The sequence below is a fragment of the Nicotiana attenuata genome, chromosome 8, assembly GCF_001879085.1.
Source record: "Nicotiana attenuata strain UT chromosome 8, NIATTr2, whole genome shotgun sequence".
Lineage (NCBI taxonomy): Eukaryota > Viridiplantae > Streptophyta > Magnoliopsida > Solanales > Solanaceae > Nicotiana > Nicotiana attenuata.
In genome coordinates, this window is record NC_031996.1 from 10,101,444 (window position 1) to 10,123,064 (window position 21,621).

At 35.9% G+C, this 21,621-nt stretch overlaps 5 protein-coding genes across 6 annotated transcripts in view; 2 read left to right on the top strand and 3 right to left on the bottom strand.

The window, feature by feature from the left end:
- On the top strand, positions 45-2,704 carry LOC109230887 (cytochrome P450 82C2-like). The gene is made up of 2 exons (XM_019396356.1): positions 45-1,160; positions 1,976-2,704. Exons 1-2 carry the CDS (start codon positions 90-92, stop codon positions 2,600-2,602), a joined length of 1,698 nt encoding a protein of 565 aa, XP_019251901.1. The 5' UTR covers positions 45-89; the 3' UTR covers positions 2,603-2,704.
- Positions 2,977-6,224, bottom strand: LOC109230886 (pentatricopeptide repeat-containing protein At3g16610-like). The gene has a single exon (XM_019396354.1). The coding sequence runs from the start codon at positions 6,215-6,217 to the stop codon at positions 3,698-3,700; it is 2,520 nt and encodes an 839-aa protein (XP_019251899.1). The 5' UTR covers positions 6,218-6,224; the 3' UTR covers positions 2,977-3,697.
- LOC109230888 (DAR GTPase 2, mitochondrial) lies at positions 6,694-11,711 on the top strand. 2 transcript variants are annotated; one of them, XM_019396358.1, is made up of 9 exons: positions 6,694-7,083; positions 7,253-7,439; positions 8,370-8,474; positions 8,725-8,802; positions 9,810-9,960; positions 10,088-10,158; positions 10,397-10,493; positions 10,745-10,917; positions 11,175-11,711. In XM_019396358.1, exons 2-9 carry the CDS (start codon positions 7,272-7,274, stop codon positions 11,418-11,420), a joined length of 1,089 nt encoding a protein of 362 aa, XP_019251903.1. In that variant the 5' UTR covers positions 6,694-7,083; positions 7,253-7,271; the 3' UTR covers positions 11,421-11,711. The 2 variants fall into 2 exon arrangements, with proteins under 2 accessions (XP_019251903.1, XP_019251902.1); XM_019396357.1 differs by having other exon boundaries at positions 7,270-7,439.
- On the bottom strand, positions 12,499-14,335 carry LOC109230889 (F-box/kelch-repeat protein At3g23880-like). The gene is made up of 2 exons (XM_019396359.1): positions 14,228-14,335; positions 12,499-13,748 (listed from the first exon to the last, which is right to left on the bottom strand). Exons 1-2 carry the CDS (start codon positions 14,265-14,267, stop codon positions 12,604-12,606), a joined length of 1,185 nt encoding a protein of 394 aa, XP_019251904.1. The 5' UTR covers positions 14,268-14,335; the 3' UTR covers positions 12,499-12,603.
- LOC109230890 (protein SDA1 homolog) overlaps positions 20,979-21,621 on the bottom strand; it is a 7,396-nt gene continuing 6,753 nt past the window's right edge. Inside the window, exon 15 of the mRNA XM_019396360.1 lies at positions 20,979-21,330. Coding sequence (XP_019251905.1) covers positions 21,181-21,330 — 150 coding nt within the window. The 3' untranslated portion in view covers positions 20,979-21,180. The remainder of the gene's footprint in view (positions 21,331-21,621) is intronic.

Below are 21,621 nucleotides of genomic sequence, written 5' to 3' on the forward strand. Positions count from 1 at the left end.
ATATATATATTATTAGAGTCTCAATGATATAAAATTACATCCTTGTAGTATCTAATAAACCTTAGATTCTTGAAAATTAGTTGGAAAAAATGGAAGATAATCTTTTTTCTCATTTTAATGCAATTTCAGTTCTCATAGTTTTTGCATTTTTCTCCATTTTCATATGGAAATTAAAATATTTCAAACTTTCAAAACCTCTAAAACCCTTACCGCCAGAAATATCCGGTGGCTGGCCGGTGATCGGCCAACTCCTCCAATTTTCCGGCGCCGACGACATTCCATTATCTCGAAAACTAGCAACTTTAGCTGAAAAATACGGTCCCGTTTTCACTTTCCGGTTAGGGTTACCTCGCGTATTAGTCGTTAGCAGTTACGATGCCGTTAGAGATTGCTTGAATGCTAACGATAAAGCGTTCGCCGCCCGGCCGGCGTCTTTAGCCGGCGAGTACATCGGTTACAGTAACGCCATGCTTTTTCTCGCCAGTTATGGTCCTTATTGGAGAAAAATTCGAAAAATTGTTCTTCAGGGAGTTCTCTCGAGTAGTAGATTAGAAAAATTGAAAATTGTTAGGGTTTCTGAAGTTCAAACTAGTATAAAAGAGCTTTTCTCTTTATTTCCCGTCACGGGAGATCATTCCACAGTCACCGGAGATCACTTGCATTTACCGGTCACTGGAGATCATTCCTCAATCGCCGGAGATAATTTGCCGGTGACCGGAGATTATGTGCCGGTGAAACTAAATCTTACAAATTGGATAGAAAAGTTGACATTGAGCTTGATAGTGAAAATGATAGCTGGAAAAAGCTACGGAAGGCTTAATGAGAAAGGAGGAGAAGAAGAAGAAGAAGCTGAAAGATTTAAGAAAGCTTTAAAAGATTTTATGTATATTTCAATGGAGTTTGTATTATGGGATGCATTTCCTATTCCTTTGTTCAAATGGATTGATTTTCAAGGGCATGTAAAGTTCATGAAAAGGACATTTAAAGATATTGATTGTGTTTTACAAAATTGGTTGGATGAACATGTGAAGAAGAGAGAAGGAGTTGATGTTGTTGCTGGAAATGAACAGGATTTTATTGACGTGATGCTTTCTATGATGAGCAATGAAGATTTTGCAGATAGTTATACTAGAGAAACCACCATTAAAGCTACTGCTCTGGTGAGTATTGTCTTTTGCTGCTATATATTCATTGCTTTTCTTGAAATTTGCTTATTTTATACTCCTACGAATTTATGTGGTATGCACTGACAGTATAGAAAGAATTTTATACTACAAATTAACTTACAAACAACAGTTAACTCGTCATATCAAGTATGATAGGTTCAATAACATCCAGACCCCACGTGTGGTATTTCACTGGGTTCGTTTGTTTGTAGGTTCTATAACATAGAAAATAGAGTGATAACATGGTATAACCGGTTTGCCCTTAGGGATTTATTCCGGCGGTAAGAGCGCAACGCATGATATGTGGGTTAGGCGCAAGTCATGAATTTGAACCTTGCCGCAAGTAAAAAAGCCTGGTATATAAGTGGAGAAAGATAGAGGATGGGTCTATTCACCGAGTTCCGAATCGCGTGCCACTGAACAGGATTTTTCGGTTACTAAAAAGATGCTATAACTAGGTAGATTGCACTGATAACATAAAACTTCTTTATGCCATCAGTATATGTAACTTAAATTCATTTCTTATACATATATACATAGGGTTAATCATTAGGGAGTAAAGAACTAAATTGGACAATAGCAATCAAGAGACTTATTGAATTTTAACTCATGATACAGCAATCCTAATGGTGGCCTTTTGATCACTTCCAAGAGACTCTATGTTCTGAATTGAATTGTGCAACAATATAGCAGGATACAAGTATATTGCTTTGATGGTAACAAGAAGCTATCTATTGCTTTGATGAAAAGATTGTTTTTTTGTTTGCTTTTCTTATCTTTGTTTTTCTTAAACTGTTGTTTTCCACCAGAGTATGGTATTGGATGCTTCGGACACGACTGCTATTCACTTGAATTGGGTAATGGCAACATTATTAAACCATAGGGATGTCATGAAGAAAGTCCAAGAAGAGCTAGACACAAAAGTTGGCAGAAACAGATGGGTAGAAGAGAGTGATATCAAGAATTTGGTATATTTCCAAGCTGTTATTAAAGAAACACTACGATTATATCCACCAGCACCTTTGTTAGTACCTCATGAATCTGTTGAGGACTGCATTGTACATGGATACCACATTCCCAAGGGTACAAGATTGTGGGTCAATACAATGAAACTGCAACGAGATCCCGAGATTTGGTCAAATCCTGATACATTTGATCCAGAGAGATTCTTGACTAGTCAAGCAGGGTTTGATGTTCGCGGTCAACAATATGAGTTCATCCCATTTGGCTCTGGAAGACGATCTTGTCCAGGGATTACCTATGCAACTCAAGTGACACACCTTGCAATAGCTCATTTACTCCAAGGTTTTGATTTTAGTACATCGTTGAACGAACCGTTGGATATGAAAGAAGGGTTAGGGATGACAATGCGCAAAGTAAATCCTATAAAAGTGCTACTTACGCCTCGCTTGCCTTCTGTGCTTTGTAAGTTCTAAGATGAAAATCATTGTCTTTTTTGGTTATATATGTACTTCTTTGGATGTATATGTATGTATCTTAAGAACAATTTGAGTGCCAGCTTCCAACTATTAGCAGAAAACAGTGCACCTTTAGAGCAGAGTAACTTTCTTAAGTGTCAAAGAGCCATACAATGGAAACAATCAAGCTTTATGATTGAGCTTTCAGCTCATGGAAGAGATGTCAAAGTTCTTATTCTGGATGTTTTCTACAATTCCCTTTTCACACAAAATGTCTCCTGTCCTTCATCTCAAGGCAGGTAAGAATTTTTCTCGGTTGAACTTATGCTGAATTATACACTTTTAGGTCCTCATGTAAATGAAAAACAATGAATTTAACAAAATCTGCCACCTGACACTGAAAGACCTCATAAGCAATATACGAAAAGCTGAATCAAGATTGAAGTTACAAGTACATGAAAAGCTAGTAATATTGGACTCGGGGGACCACCATTGTGATTCTGAATTTTTTATGATGGTAACAGGCATAGTTGTTAAATGGCAAATATATTGAGTTGTGGGTCAAGAAGACCTTACAACAACAACAATAACAACAACTATGCCTCGATCCCGAACAAGTCGGATCAGCTATATGAATCTTCGTTGTCAATGCTGTTCCATTTAGCTCGTCTCAGTCCAATCAGCAATTAGAGCAGAAGTAGATTTATAAAGCAGCCTTGTTCTGCTGCTCTTCTCCGAGAAGATTAACTCCTTGAGTGCTTCATATGGTTTTGGCATTTCCATGGTGCAGGCCAGAAGCTCAAAGACAAATAGTTCATTGACCAGCCATGAATACTTATCAATTTAAGAGCATAGTCAACACATGTCCATGATTGCTTTACATTTGGCTGGAAATTGCCCCAGTAATAGCAGACCTTACGCAAAGCAGATCACCAGAGCTCTTGCTATATCTTTTCAGTTCTTGTCACAATTATCTCCAAATTGATGTTCAACTAGGTGTATCACAACTCACACTCACAATTGCCAAAGACAAAAGTCTGGGGCATCGGGAAAAATAAAACCATCTAGTGCAAGTAGTGATCATACTCTGAAGGCTCAACAAAACAACCCACCTCAACCAACGCTTTCAAGCGACAAACACGGATCCAGTCCTTCCAGTCTTTGTCCAACAATAAAAGCATGCATTTTGTCTTGAACTTGAACCCAACTGTATCCGGGGTTTTTCTTCACACCTCGCAACTTCATCAATTCTCTGATCCTATCAGCTTCACCCCACCGGCCTGCTTCAGCATACATATTTGAGAGCAGAGCATAGTACCCAGGATGCTCTGGCTGCAGCTCAAGTAAGTGCTCAGCTGCCCAAGAACCCAAGTCCACATTTCCATGGAGTTTGCATGCTCCAAGCAGCGCAGCCCAAATATTGCCATCTGGTTTAAATGGTAGACCAGTAATAAGGTTAATGGCCTCATCCATAAGCCCCGAACGACCAAGAAGATCAACCATGCAAGCATAGTGCATCTGTGATGGTTCAATGTTATGAGCAAGCATGTCATTAAAGTATTTCTTTCCCCTATCAACTAGCCCTCCGTGACTACATGCTGATAGAACTGCAATATAGGAGACTGAATCGTGTTCAACACCATCCTCTCGCATGGCTTCAAACATATCAATTGCAGTACGTAAATCACCAAGCATCCCATACCCTAAAATCATAGTATTCCATGATGCTACATCCCTGTCCTCAATCCTGTCAAAAATCTTCTGAGAAAGATCAATCTGTCCACATTTGGTGTACAAATCCAAAAGAGAATTTGATACAAAGAGATGTTCATGAAACAATCTTCTCACTGCAAATGCATGAATTTCCTTTCCTTGTTTAATCGCGGAAATAGTTGCACAAGCCGAGAGAACTCCAACAAAGGAAACAGTGCCATGCTTCATCCCTGTCGTCACCATTTCAGAGAACAGTATAAGAGACTTGGAGCAATAACTTGTCTGTGAATAACCGATAATGAGTATATTGTAAGATACCTCATCTCTCAGAGACACGTCAAACACATTTTGGGCCAGATTAAGGCAACCACATTTTGCATACATATCGGTTATAGCATTTGAGACGAAGAGATCAGTGACAGACCCGTTTCTTACTGAACTGGCATGTATCTCCTTTCCTGAACGAAGACAACCAATTCGTGCACATGCAGGAAGAACATTTGTCAGTGTGACAGATGTTGGAGTTTCACCACAAGATTGCATTTCCGCAAAAAGTCCTATAGCCTCTAACTCAAGCTTATTTTGAGCAAAATTTGCTACCATTGTATTCCACGACACAACATTTCTAATACCCATTTTGTGGAATACGGCAGATGCTTGAGCTGAACGCCCCGATTTTGCATACATATCAATCAAGGCATTCGCAACAAAGACATCACACTCTAAACCTGTCCTTAGACAAAAGCCATGAACTTCTCTTCCCCTACTAAATTCGCCAAGTTCAACCAAGACCGGTAGCAAACTTGAAACTGTAGTCGAATTTACTTTCCAACCTTCATTAATCATAAACCTGAAACTTTCCAATGCATGGTTATTAAACACATTATGAGCAAAAGTACCAATCATTGTATTCCAAGAAACCTCATTCCTTTCAACCATCTCATCAAAAACTCGTCTTGACGACTCAACATTTAAGCACTTTCCATATGCATCAACAAACGCATTCCCAACAGTCACTTGACAATCTAAACCTACTTTGATCACATAACAATGAATCTCACTAACAACCATCCCATCTTCCAACACTGCACAAACAGGCAATACACTCACAATGCTTACCTCATTGGGCTTAAACTCGGACCACAAACCCATCTTTCTAAACATACCAATAGCTTCAAAATAACACCCATTATCCGAAAACACCCGAATAATACTGTTCCACGAAATCAAATCCCTTTCAGGCATTTCTTCAAACACTTTTCGCGCACCCACCAAATCACCAAAATTCCCGTAAAAAAACATCAGCGTATTATTCACAAACACATCATAATCAAATCCAGATTTTACAACCAATCCATGAACTTCCAACCCTTTTCGAAACTCCATAAAATCCGAACAAAGCTTAATCACAAAAGGGAAAGTATGATCATCTGGCGCAACGCCAATTCTCAACATCCCATTATAAATCTCAAACCCACTATAATCCGCAACACCCATAATCATTTGAGCTCGAATAAGCGTATTGTAAAGAAACGCAGAACGCGAAAAAGGGAGACTTTGATCGAACAGTGTCCGTATGATTGTTGGGTCTGCTGAAAAGGCGGCGTAACGGAGAATAAGAGCGGAAGAAATGGAAATGCTGATAGGCAGAAGGCCATGAGTAATGGCGACGGCGTGGGCTTGTTGGGTTTGAAGGAGAGATTTTGTTGTGGAACATAAGGAGAGAAGATCTTGTGGTTTTCTTTGTTGAGTGCATTGTTGTTGTGATTGTGAAATGGGGAATGAAAATTTTGGTGATGATTGAGTAGAGAGAGTTTGCAGAGGTTTTGTTATTGTAAGAATCAGATGGGAAGAAGCTATACGAGAAATGCGAGCATGGTAGAACATAGATTTAGTGCAAAGGAAATAGAAGCAGCTCATTCACAGTGTCACAGCCAAAATAAATACTACTGACCAACTGTGCATATCTTATACATTATTTATGTAAAAATTTATTCAATAGAATGTGAAATAAAAATATGTATATTAACAACCTGTTATATTTTATTGTTACTTTAAATACGATATTTAATTGTTATTTAAATTTTAATATATCATATTGTTAAATTCGTCGTTACGTAACAACAAAATATAACGACTGATTTGGTATGGTCGCATTGTTATCTTATTTTTTTCCTCTTATCTTATTCTTTCTTCTTATTAAATAATCATATTTTATTCTTTACCCTAATTTTTTTATATAATAATTATACCTCATATCTTATTTTTTCTTTATAATATTACAAGTTTTTCTTTATATGTTGACACATGAAATAACGAAACGACAAATTCAAATATTATATATATTGAAACGATATAAAGCATAAAATACATTATGAAACATACACAATAAACATCCAAACAAGCCGTAAAACTACTTCTTGAATTCGATATCATGATCTTTAAATGGCAGATCTCTTTATTATTACTCATTTCATAAAATTCATGTCCATAATTTACATCTCGTTTAATATTTTTAAGTAAATAATAGTAGTAAAAAGAAATTAGAATAATTATTAAAATAATTTCAAAAAGTTGTAAATTGGTACAAGCATAAAAACTGAATGAACTGTACTTGCAATGCAAGGCGCTGTCAAAGAAGGGTATTGAGAATTCTCAACTGGTCTGTATTTGGGAACTTTTTGACTTGATTTGAATGGATTCAATCTCAACTGGGTTTTAGCCATTTTTCAAGAATAAGACAAGCTGGGCTTACTTCTACTTGCTGGAATTTTATCGCCAATTAGGTAAAGTTCGAACCTTTTTACGTTTTTTATGTGTTTCTTTAAGCCTTTTCACTTGCTTTAGCATTTGAAGTTAGCAGCTTTTTGTATTAAGAACTCGTTCTTTCTGTCCATTTTGACTTCAGTTATTACTTGTTAGGGAAAATGCTAATCCAATTATGCTTTGACCCAGCCTATTCTTTTGTACAGGAATGACGTTAAAGGCCAGTTTAGTTCAAAAGATAGGTAATGCAATTAAGGAAGTGGCAAGGAATAAAGGCTCAACATGGTGGTACACACCTCACATGGCTGCAGCTTCTCGTGCCATAGCCGAACGAATCCCATTGGTTGATCTTGTCCTTGAAGTGAGAGATGCGCGGGTATGTAAAAACTTTAGCCTTAACGAATATTTTCCTTTTCATTTTTGTCTGGCATGTGTTTGATTAAATGTCTGAATAAGCTTATTACTCCCGAAATGTTTTTTTTTTTTTCTGATTTGGGTTTGGATAATACACTATGTGAGTGAATAAGTTGTTCTCTTAGATGTGCATCCTCTTGTCAACGGGGTCTGACCTTGCATGACTTAATCCTGCATGGTCTCCTTCAAGTAGTCAAGGGAGGGATAGCCTAGTGGTAAAGTCGCCAAGGGAGCAAAGTGGGAAATTCGGCTTTGGGTAGTGGGGTTTGGGGGGTTGGAGTTTAGCATATCAAAAAGTATGTACCAAGTCTGCAATAAACCATTATCTTTTGCTTCGTTTGGTAGATTATGTGCTTTTACCAGTAACTCTTTTGATCTTCCAGAGCCTTGTCTAAGTTGCATCTGAAATGTCAACACAAACGTAAGAAAATAAATGCATACGTGTTTATAGCATGAGCATAAGGGATAAAAAGGAAAAAGCAATAACATAGCTTGACATATTGACGTAGTGTCAAGTCCCCAAAGGGCTGGCTGAGTGGTTGAAGCCTATGAGTGACAACCTGGTCGTTCTATGTTCAAATCCCGGCTACAACACTCGTGGTGAACCCACTCCATCCTTAATGGATAGGGTTACACGACACTGGTGCTTGTGGGTTATAGCAGGTTGCTGGGTGGATTAGTCGAGATTGCGCAAATTGGCTCGGACATCACTGTCATAAATAAAATCAAACAAAAAAATTGACAAACTAGTCAATGACATTGGGTATTTTTATTAGAACTCATTTATAATTCAACATATGTTCAAGCATGTTCCAGTTCCCTTAATTACATGGATATGTTTGTATATCTGTCATCTAATTTTTTAATATTTTTCCCTTTTGGCTTTTCTCAGATTCCTTTATCATCAAAATGTGAGCTAATTAAGAATTTGTCACCTACCTTGAGGCGCATTATAATTCTGAACAAGACAGATTTAGCAAATCACATTCAATTAAAGGTGATGCTTTTTTCTTCACTTTCTTATTGTGCTAAACACTGCTGTTTCAGTCGACAATTGTTCATCTAGCCAATTCCTAGATTCCCCCCTGCTCTGCCCACCCCTTAATATGATCACAGGCAGCATACCTTATAGCTTTCTGTTGTTAGGCGTTACTTCCGATAAAGTTATTGCAGATTTTATGTTGTAGATGCTTTTTGCTGGCTTCCTTTTGCATGTGCAGATATTTATTTACATTTGTTTCCTGCAGGAATGGCTGAAATACTTTGAGCAACGGAAGTGTCTTGTTTTTGGAGTCAATTCCCATAATAAGGATAACATCAAAGAGGTATACGTATGAAATTTATTCAAACTAAATCATGTTCCGATTTGCAAACTGTTTTTCTAGTAGGAACATTTATTTGTTTGGCGGCGTTTTGGTAAATTGTTCTTCTCATGATGTTTGACATAAATGCATAGGTGCGTACGCATTGGTACTATATTTCTTGGCTGAGTTGATAAACATCATTTCATTCACAAATTCGCAAATTTTTCCTTTAGTACCAAAACTTATTGGTTTAGATGGCATAATTTTGGTTCATTGCTGTTTGACATGAACTCATATAGATGCGTACATACTAATACCATATTGCAAGGATGATATTTCTGAAGGATTGACATCATTTACTTCCATTATGGAGTAATTGGTGCAAATGCTGATTTTAACAGTGTATAACGAAAAACAACATGCATTTTATTAAAGTTTGTAGTAGAAAGAATATTTGAGCTAATACTACTTTCAGAATCTGGATTTTGTAACAAATATCAAATTTCGAGTTATACTCCTGAATTTATTATTCAGTTCTAGCTGCACAATCTGTCTGCGACTTGCCTATTACTCCCATAATTCGGAACATACTCTCCCGCTGAGATTGCATGATGGTTAGCTTTCTAGATTATTACTAAAGTAACTTTTTTTTTGTACAGAGTAGGAATTCTTTAATTTTTAACATATGAGGCAATGCTTTGACAATACCCTAAGTTTTAGTAGTATAAGGAAGTAGAACACTGCAGCAATGATACTTTTCGAAGATTAAATAATTTAATGTTACCAAGTTACCTAGCTTGCATTTGAATTCAGATGGCCTTTCGGTTGATGGTGTGCACCCGAAATACTTTGGTCTGTTTGAGTATGTTTATCAATCTGACTAATTATTGTAGGTTTGGCATTGGTATTGTACTAATGAAAAAAGAGTAGGTTTTGATGTTCATCACTAGTTGATCTGACAACCTTTTGTTTTGCATGTCATGCTCATTTAAGTCAGATATAAATCTTGACATATTGCAGACTTGCAGTTACTGAACTTTTTGCGAGCTAGAGTTCGAGAACTACCAAAGACTGGTCATGGTGATCAGACAATTACATTAATGCTTGTTGGCATTCCTAATGTTGGCAAGTCTGCCCTTGCCAACTCATTGCATCAAATTGGAAGGATCAGTGCAGCGGGTACATCAACTTTTAGTACAAACTGTTAGTTGTTAAGTTCTTATAGCTGTTCTCTCGTCTTTCAGAAAGACACTAGTGTAACAAACTTATCCGATCCAAACATCCTGAAACATTCTTTGATCTGTAGAGAAAGGAAGATTAAAGCATGCCATAGTGAGTCCTGATCCTGGAGAAACAAAAAATATTAGTGGCTTGAAGGTATTTTTTACTTACTTATTTAAAAAAAAAAAGAGGCTCTTTTTTCTTTCTTTGTATTATCATCATCTCGCTTCAACCACAAAAGTTGTGATCTAGAAAGGTTAGTATATCTGGATTTGGGATTTTTCGCATAGTTCCTGAAGCTTGTATTTCAGCTTATGGGTTTTAGTTTTCCTGTTTTCTGTTTGTTTTGTGTTTCTGTAATCATTTCCTGATGAAACTACTTTTACAAAATCAGATCGCCAGCCATCCTAGTATTTATGTGTTAGACACACCTGGTGTTTTGCCGGCTGAGATTCTTGATGCAGAGGTGTGCTCCAATCTAGCTTTAACAGGTAGAATTTCCAAAACATTTTCTTTTGCTAACCTTTTGGATTCATCAGAACATAGTCACAAATTCGAACTCTCTCACAGCTCTTGCTCCTCTTGTTAACTGAAGCAAAAAGAAGGAATGATATATATTAATAGGGCCAAAACTATACACAAGGAGAAAGTACCATGGCTCGTGAGGAAGTAGAAAAATGCAGGTGTGAGTCTAGACGTGGCTTGCCAACTGATACTCCAATTTCCTTTATTCTAAATGCAGGTGCAATTAGAGATTGCTTGGTTGGGGAAGTGGAGCTTGCGGAATATTTTCTATCCATCTTTAACTTGAGTGATGAATACAAGAAATGGGCCAAGTTGTCATTATCAGGTGCTGATGATAGTTCTGAGTTGGAGAGAAGACAAAAGAGACAATATTTAACAGATCACACGCAGGTTAGCAGTTCAAAAGGAAATCGGTTATAACGTCTTTCTTTCCTCTTTGTTGTATGCTTGTTTTGTTTCTTTAGTCATTTGTAATGAAACTGCTCTTACAAAATTAGAGGCCAGCCATCCAAGTCATTTGGCACACTACTGATCATATGGGAATTTTAGAACATGAATATAGTCCAGTTTTTAGCTCAACTTATATCGACTCCTTGTTCTTTCCCCATTAGAATAGTTGGATATGACATCTGAGATTATTCATACAGGATTTCATTGTGAACAAAGTCCGAAGAATGCTCTTCGAAGCAGTTTCATCTTTCAATGGAAACCTAGAGGATGAGGAGATCATGCTGCAGCTTATCCAAGCAGAGTTTGCTGTCCTTCGCGATGCTTTTAATTTGCCTCCTGATTCGGATGATTATGTTCGTAAAGTGGCTGCTAAATTGCTTAATCTGTATCGTACTGGAAGGCTTGGTCATTATACTCTAGACCTTGTTCCAAATAATAACTAAGCAAGTCTAATAGGTAATAGCCTTAGTTTTGAGTTGTCTAAATGAAAAGGCGTGGCAACTTTAGGGGGCTGTCTATGTAGTCGACTATGATGAAAGTGTTGTTATGCCACATAGTGTATTTTATTATTCTAAGTTAAGATTGCATTTCCGACGTTGTTAAGAGTCTTAATTTTTTCTCTAGCTCAATTTGTAGTTTGTTTTATACAAAGAACATCTTCAGGGTTTTTTCTAGAATTCAAAAATAGCCTCTCTACCTTCAAAATGTAGGAGTAAAGTCTGCGTACACACTACTCTCTTCAGACCACACCTGTGGGATTATACTGGGTTTTTTGTTGTTATTGTTACTTTATATACTACTTATCTAGCACTATTTATTACTTTTTATTTACCTTTTGCTTTCTCTTCATTGTCTCTACTTTTTGCTTCCTTTTTATCCTTTCACTTCATTTTAAAATTCCCTCTTTCTCCCTTTCCTTCTTTTCACAAAACACACTTTGGGCAAGTACTATCCATATTACATTGAATGCATGAGCTATTTTTGTCTTATTGCCCCTGAATATCTTCTTAAATTTTGGAAGTTTGATAGCGATATAGAGTATCTAGAACATGGGTGCACCACTAAAGAAAGAAGGGAAAAAATGCTAAGTGGAATTGATCATTGATTCTTTGAGTAAATTATTAAGTACTGAACCAAGTGCACCATTCAACCTTTATGGAGCATGGGTACCAATACTTAATATTGGACCAGTTTTAAAAAATACGTACATAAAATGTCTAATTTGACAGAGACCATGGGTTCACGTGCCCCATAATTTAGGCTATAGATCCGCCCATGTTTGATAGTCTTGACTCAATTGGATGCTAATGTGACAAATAGCATGAATACACTTTTTTAGATGCGTGAGATTGAAGGAAAATTGACAATCACCTTCTAAGCGGGTATTTTTCAACTGTTAATTGTCACGTAATCATTGCGAATAAAATTTTACCCCGGGTTATATAAAAACTAAGTTCATGATATTAAAACTAAGTTATATAATTTCCAAAAGCTTCAAACTATATTAAAAATAATAGCTACTTGAGCAAAACAACTATTAACTAAAAATTGTCGATCAATAGATAAACTTACAAGAATAAGAGTTGTAACATGATAACCCGAGAAAAAATAAAAGAATTGTCTCCATCATTCATAATGTAATTTTGGAGAGATCACACTCTCTGTACAAACGAATCCTTCACGATAAGTATTTGATTGAGGACATAATCCAAATGGTCCTTTGGATGTCCTCAATACAGAATAAAACCAATTCCCAGTATAGAGCAACACTTCACCATCTGCAAACCTATATCCGGGTATGGCTGAATAAAGATTCGTACATTGTATAACAAACAATGGACACCAAGATTCCTTGACACCATAGTCTTTCATTACCAATGCGCAAAAACAGTCCTTCTCCCGACTGTTAATACAATAACCACAAAGCATTCCGTTCAATACTGAGATGCCACGTTCGGTGTTTTCCATTAAGCACATTGCATATGGCAACGGAATCTGTCCATACACTTCATTTGAAATACTAAATGATACCGCAAAATCATTGAGCGACAAACCAAGCCAATGAAATGCTCCATTTACAAATGCCAAAGAGTCCATACAAGACAACACAGGGTAAACGCCGGTAGGATGTTGATCAATTTTTCTCCATGAACCACTTTTCAGCGAGAGAATTTCACCGCGTGCTTTAGGATCAATCTTAAGGATCTTATAGTCATCACTAGTTGAGTCATATCCCAATCCAAAAGTACAAAATTCCTCTGTTGGAAATTCAGGACAAGGGAGTAGTTCAGATTCCCTTGTGGAGGGGTTCCATAGCAAAAGTACGAGGTGTTTGTCAGGATAACTACAAACCCCAATAAGAGACAAGCCATCGCGACAACAATAGATTCTGCAACGGCTTGGTCTACAATTTGAAGGGCAATCAAGTTTTTGCACATCCTTAACCAGTTGAAATGAAGAGAAAGAAGAAAACGAAGACAAAGAAGAACTATAGAAGGAAAACATATTATCCGTATCAAGGGACATTTGGCTAACAAGAAACTTTCGGGAATTTTGATCATTCTTGGCGCGATTGAGATGCTTCATCTTAAAGTAAGGCTCGAATAAGATTAACCTTTTCCAAACCTTTGAAACACATTTGAATCGAAGAAGAGACCGTACAGTTAATAGACTGAGAATGTCCATAATTATTTCATCTTGTAAATGAATTCCCATAGCCCCATCAACATCCATGTGCTTTGTATTCTTTGAAAGCTTCACAACTCTCTTAGCTGCAATTAAAAATAGTGGTTAGCGCCATAACACGAGCAACAATGCTAGGGGAGGCAAAAAACACTAGGTAATTTATTTCTATCTGTCCAAGCCTTGATGGACAAAGTTATACGATATCTATGCTAATGAGAGGTAACAAATACCTCAGTGAAATTAATCGAGTGTTGCGCAAGCTTGGGTTATAAATAAAACAAAAACAAAATAACACTCAAGGTTGCAACTTGAGGCACCAAAAATAATTTGTTTTCATCTGTCTAAACCTTAGTGGGCAGTAACGGAGGCAGAATTACCGCTAAAGGTTCAAAAAAGAAAAAGTTATCAAAATTAAAAGCAATTTTCAGGCGAAGGGTGTTCGGATGAAACCCTTTCCCCCTCTAAATCCGCCATTGTTAGAACTGCCTTAAGCTTGCTCAGGCACGACGCGCACATACAGACAAACAGAAAATAGACATCAGATGCGGCAAAAATAAACAGATACCTTTGTGAATTTGAGGGGAGATACTGATTTCTTCGTTCATTGGCCTTTGAAAAGATTTTACCTTTTCTGTATTTGGAGCTTTGCTTTGATTTGAATGCTAGGGTTTCTCTTTTATATTATGATCGAGTAGGTAATTTCTTTTTTTTTTCTTTTTCTTTTTGCCGTGGTAATTTAAGATAGCAGCAGTATTTCTTAACACTTAAAAAATAAAGTCTTAATAGGAAAAGATCAAAAAAGTGCACAATGCTTAATTAATTATCAAATAGTTTTTGGGTACGCGCATTGCGCATGTACCCATATCAATATGTAAATGCATGTACCCATGTACCCATATCAATATGTATAAGCTTTTTAAGAATCATATTGATAAATTATTTAAAGGAAATAATATTATTGGGGAGCCTTGGCGTAACTGAAACAGTTATTGCCATGTGACCAAGAGGTTACGGGTTCGAGCCGTGGAAACAACCTCTTGGAGAAATGCAGGGTAAGGCTGCGTAAGATAGACATTTGTAGTTCGGTCCTTCCCCGAACCCCACACATAGCGAAAGCTTAGTGCACTGGGTAAAAATTAAAGAAAAAAACCTAAGTTCATGAAAATAATACTAATGCATTAAAGGAAAAATCATACTCAATAAAAGTCTTCCACCAGAAGTAATGAAGCTAATTAATCATGTGTTAGTATCATTATTTATGGTTGGTATTTTTCTAGCTTTTTGTCTTTCTTTCTAACCAAATGGTGATAAAAAATCTTTGTTTCAAATAAAGACTTCAAATAACTATTATTTCTAAACCTAATAATAGACACTATTTCTAGAAAATAAAATTATAGAAATACTCGCCTAATCAAAATTAAGAATAGCCAAAAAAATATAAATTATCAATCAAGCTACTAATTCTAAAGAAACACTTACCAAATTGTATGCCATAGCTATAGTCCTGATATGGTTATTGAGTAATTGATAATTTTTTACTGCAAAATACCCACAATTAAAAATATTATTTTTAAAGGGCACAATATTAACTTTAAGAATGAGTAATTCTTAATTTTTTACTGCAAACACCCACAATTAAAAAAAAAATATTTTTATAGAGAACAATATTAGAAGTATTATGATTAGAACAATAAATTAATCTTCATGAAATATGCTCTAAAGGAAATTAAAAACAATTATTAAAAGGCACATGAAATACAAGGACTTGGAAGAAGAAGAAGATATTGTGAATCACAATTCACATAATTTTTGGAATCCATTCCCATATACTAATAGCTTTCCTAACAATTTTACATCCCTAAATTGTGACTCTCAATTAATTATACATACAATCATGGGCAAGAAAGTTAATTAAATAAAAAGGTGCTCGTAACGAACACAGAACTTTGATGAAGAGCTTGTATATATTAGTACAACAATAATAACCCAGTGTAATTTCACAAGTGGGATATGAGAAGGGTAGGACGTACGCAGCCTTACCCCTACCCTGAAACGGCAGAGAGATTGTTTGCGATAGACCCTCGGTTAAAGAAAGGATGGAAGAAGCACCTATAGCAAGTAAAGCTTGTATATATTAGTAATGACATTAAACCAGTGATTATTGTTGAAGCAGACATGCATCCCCAGCAGAAAATCAACAAAAACTTAATAAAAATTAGCAAAGAAACTACATTAGACCAAAAAGCAGGGGCGACTCTAAAGGCTAGGCCAGTGAGGACATCGCCTTAGGCCCCCAAAATTGTAGGCCCCAAATTTACTTTAAACTCTTACTATTATTATTATTGTATATAATTTATATAAATAATTATTATAAAGAAAAGTGTTATAATTACATTTTATTTTTTGTTATTTGATTAAGGTTATTTTATACTACTAAATTTATAAATTATGATAATTTGTTTACTCATTAATTAATATATTTGCTTCACTCTTTAATTTATTTTTATTTTTTAATATTGAAATTAAGTTATATATATCAACAACATAATGAATTTCTTTTACAATATTATCTGAAACTGCATGAACACAAAAACATTCATGCACAAATTTTCTTTTAGTGTAATTCAACATATTGTATTAGGTTATTTATAAATTACTTTAGATATTCACCAATAAGTGATACTAATAATAATTGAATGAATTACAATTATCGTTTAAATTGATCAAAGGAGTAAATATTTTTGACACCGTCAAATGCTCAAGACTTAAGCTATTACGTTATGTACATTTATTTTCTTTTTCTTGATTGTAATAACTAATTTTCAGATAATGAATACCACATGAATAGTAATACAAATAAATTTCTAGCATATATTCACTCGTGGATATGTACAAAAGATAATATATTTTTATGAACTAAATATTCACTCGTCGATCAAATACTATTAAAATAGTAACTCCCTCACTAACAGATCTCCTTTATATAACTTGTTTCTATTTGGTCAGATAATGAACAAGAATAGGAGACCTTGAATTGCATGAAAAGCGGAATTAATTTTATTATTGTATAAAACTTAAAGATATTAATGATTATATCTAAGGAAATAATAAAATTTTCATGAATTAAAGGTGCATTGTACATGTAAATTAGGAATCCTACATTACTAAATTAAGAAAAGAGTTAATAGCCAAAACTTTTGATTAATTTTAATTCCTAAACATTAGGGAAATACATAAATGACTGTTTTATCTAGTGTTTAAAGGTTAAAAAAGACGAACAACATCTCATATTCGGGACTTTGTGCTTTTAATATAGTATAAAAAGATATAGATAGATATAAATATGCTAGGTAATTTGCCCGTGCCTCGCGTGGTCATGAATAATATCATTAAATCTCACTTATTTGATTTTATTATCGTGCAATCTCACACAATATAGGGAACCCTGTCAACCGTTGGACATGTAAAAAATGATTTGACTATTAATAAATTTATAAGCATGATCAGCAAACCCCAAAGACATGAACTGTGTTAATTACAACTTGAGCATTTAATACAGAACCTATTAGATAATTGTACACCAATTGTACTTATCATTAATAATTCATGAATTTTGTTGAGTTAATCATGTACTTTATCCCGGTATTAAATAATTTCGGAATTATTATTCCACCCTTAATGTGGGAAAAAAATAATACTACAATCCTGGAGTAAATTAATCCGGGGATTTCTAATATGTTAATATAAAAGGAATGGCAAATATTATATTGCACAAATAAATTAAATGTGAACAAATTCTTTTGATGTAAATTCTTCCAATTCATTACAGCAATTATCATTTAAACAACAAAACATACCAATACGTAAGATCGATTGGAAAGCACTCTTGGCAATCGCCAGAATTTTTCATACGATGAACACCAGAATTTGCAAAGAAACCTAGCTAAAATTCTAGCTTGAACTGATTCCTTCTCTCATATTTTCTGATATAGCTAAGATCAATTCTTTGCGATTATTTCGTTTGACTTTTCTTACATTCTGGCGATGGACGCACTGACACACCATATCCAAGGAGAGGTGCTATGGTGTATGTTGTTCGCTGATGATATAGTTCGGATTGATGAGACGCGAGGCGGCGTTAATGGGAGACTGGAGGTATGGAGGCAGACTCTAGAGTCTAAAGGTTTCAAGTTGAGTAGGACTAAGACAGAATATGTGGAATGTAAGTTCAGCAATGTGACGGGGGAAGCGGATGTGGAAGTTAGGCTTGACTCACAGGTCATCCCAAGAGAGAAAGTTTTAAGTACTTAGGGTCAATTATCCAGGGAGATGGGGAGATCGATGGGGATGTTACGCACCGTATAGGAGCGGGGTGGATGAAATGGAGGTTTGCGTCTGGAGTCCTGTGTGACAAGAATGTGCCACCGAAACTCAAAGGTAAGTTCTATAAACCGGTGGTTAGACCGGCCATGTTGTATGGAGCTGAGTGTTGGCCAGTCAAGAATTCACATATCCAGAAGATGAAAGTAGCAGAAATGAGGATGTTGAGATGGATGTATGGGCACACTAGGCTGGATAAGATTCGGAATGAAGATATTCGGGAGAGGGTGGGCGTGGCTCCCGTGGACGATAAGATGCGAGAAGCGTGGCTTAGATGGTTCGGACACGTGTGGAGGAGGAGCCTAGATGCACCAGTTAGGAGGTGTGAGCGGTTGACTTTGGCAGGTACGAGGAGAGGCAGAGGGCGGCCTAAGATGTATTGGGGCGAGGTGATCAGGCAGGACATGGCGCGACTTCAGATTTCCGAGGACATGGCTCTTGATAGGAACATGTGGAGGTCGAGCATTAGGATGGTAGGCTAGGGGGTAGTCGAGAGTTCTTCCCTCTTTGTACCAGGTAGTCTGTTAGAGTTTCGGTAGGTTTGTTTAGCGATCTTTGTTGTATTCACATTGGTGTTTTGCATAGTTTTGTGTTATTGTCCTTTCACTTATTTGTTGTGGTTATTTTCTTTCTGGTATCTTTTATTGTTACATGTCTTTTCGCTTATTTCTTTTCTGATATTATTGCCTTTCCTGTTGAGCCGAGAGTCTCCTGGAAACAACCTCTCTGCCCTTTTCGGGGTAGGGGTAAGGGCCCCATACCCCACTAGTAGAATTTTACTGGGTATGTTGTTCTTTGTTGTTCACTCATGTTATTAATAGTTGATGACTTTTAACAAAATCATATTTTATATTAAAATATTACACGCAAAATACTCCGTATTACCTCTTGAGCGAGCAACTCAATATTAGTTTTAGGAAATTGATTAATTCTAAAATGAAAATTATTTGTTTCAGTTGACAGACAAAGACATCATTCATCATTTTTTTAAATACTGATGAGCTAAAACGGCTTCTCCTAATAGAACCTTTGAGTACGAAACCTTGTAATAATAAAAAAAGGGCTCCTCGGTGCATAAGGTATACTGCGTGAACGTAGGATCCGAGAAAAAGTCGCACTCAAAAAGTAGGAAACCTTGTAATATTTACAAGCAAAAGAATATTGTTGCATCCAACTACACTGCACCGAAAAGTGCAATTTGTGATATTAAAATGACTAAGAGGTTGTAACATGCTTTTTCAAAAAAAAAAAGCCTCGGTATACATGCAAGTAAATATTAAGTAAGTACTTTTGGAGAGATCAAGCTTTCTGTATAAACGAAACCATTCTGAATGGTGTCAGATTGAGACCATAAGCAAAATGGTCCTCTGGATGTCTTAAATACGTAACCACCATCCGAAAACATAAATGAAATATGCTTGTTTAGATATACGAAAAGATCAAAACAATGTATATAAAATGCTTAATTATTATATTTAATCGAACAAAAATATTTGAGAAAAATCATAGTAAAAGAAAAAATAGTTTGACACAACAACAACAATTATACTATACAAATAGGGCAAAATTATTATTTTTCATTATATATGAATTTTTGGATCCCCTTGATAAAAGAAAATTATACTATGTTGTTCATAAAATAACTCTGGAACACAGTGGCGAAGCTAAAAAGGGAACTGACGGGGTTCTATTGAATCCCCTTTACGGAAAAATTAAAGTTAAGATTCTAGTATAGCGGTAAAGGAGGTTCAAAAATTACCATAGATAATAAGTTGCCATCTTTCTTCATTCTTCTTGTTGATGAGCTACAATAGCTTCTCTTAGGGAAGGTCTGAATACGAACCTTGTAATATCACAAGCAAAAGAATGCTAATGCATCTAACTACATACCTTCTGCCTGTCTCATATGTGTGGAACCTGACCCGGAGCGGGTACGTTTCATTACCACCACCAGAGAGTTCAATTTATGATATGAAATTAAAACAAATACTAAGAGACTGTAATATGAGTAATTAACCACAAGAAAAAGAAAAAAATATCGCGATGATACATATGAGTAAATACTAAGTAAGCGATTTTGGAGAGATCAAGCTTTCTGTATAAATGAATCCGTTCTGAATGGTACCAGATTGAGGCCATAATCCAAGTGGTCCTTTGGATGTCCGAAATACACGAGGAATCGTCTGAAAATCTATATTTCGGTATGGCTGAATGAAGATCGTCATATTGTATAGTAAGTAATTGATACCATGATTTCTTGACACCATAGTCTATCGAAAACAGCTTCTCTACTCCATAGGGTAAGGGTAAGATCTGCGTAAACACTATCCTCCTCAGACCCCACTTTTGGGATCATACTGGGTTGTTGTTGTCTCTTTTCATCTTCTTGTGCAGAAGGTCTATCAAAAACAGTCTCTCTACTTTACAGGGTAGGGGTAAGGTCTGCGTTCACACTATCCTCCCCAGACCCCACTTGTGGGAGTTGTTGTTGTTTTTGCTTTTGGAGTCTCCAAGATTCTCTCACCCTGTGCATTTATAGATGCCTACCTGCAAATTAGTTCGATTTGCAACTCTCTCTTTTTTTGTTGGTCACCATTAATCCATGAGGACTTGCCTTACTGAGAGTCCTTCGAAAGTCGTACCAGTATTATTACTGAAGAAGCTCCAAACTTGTTTTGAAATATTTCTGTCACTAAAAGATGGTGATCTATATATCATTTCTGGACTGCATGCAATAGTGAAATATGGAAAATTTAACCGTGGTGATGCCCCATTTCTTTATATTCTCGTAAGTGACATTCTGTTGAGAAGAAATTTTCAACTGAACCTATGATTTATAACTACATACACAATTTTATGCTTGTCTTACGATAGACCTTACAAAAGTGAAAGATTGCTCTGATGCCCGTGTTTAAGCAATTTGCAAATAGACTGCCTTAAAAGTTGTACAGGCAAAGAGAAAAAATCGCTCTGCTCTTTCAAATAAAAATTTACTCTCTGACATTATTTTTTGTCTCCAATAAATTAGGATCAAAATTGCACAATCAAATAAAATTACACCAATAATAGAGCAAGTACATTTTCAGCTTCTCTGCTTTTTCTTTGACAAAATTGAAGAGAAGAAAGCTAGTCTTCACTTTACTTCCAAGCTTTTCTCCCTCGAAATTGTTTGCCAGCGCGTTGTTGTTTCCTCTTTTTGTCTATCTTAGATCTTGCTACCTTGGCTTTCTTTGCCGCGGATGGCATGCGTTTTTTGCTCTCTTTTTGCCGATTGCTTGAACCACCCGTCTGCACAATTGAAACGAAAATGTAATCACATCATCCAAGTCACAAGTACATTTCATTAGAATGGTATCCTTTTTAATCACTAATGATCCACATGCTTTTGAAATTTCAGGAAGAAGTATGGCTTTCAAAATCTTCCAACACAATAGCTCGTCGAAAGAAAGTTAAGATGTTGATTCCAAAGATTCTATAACATTCATAATGCATCCAGGAAGAAGATGCAGAGTGTGTTTGGCAATACGGGCATACAGCGAGTACATCATCAAATCATTTTCATGCACTTTTTTTTTTTTT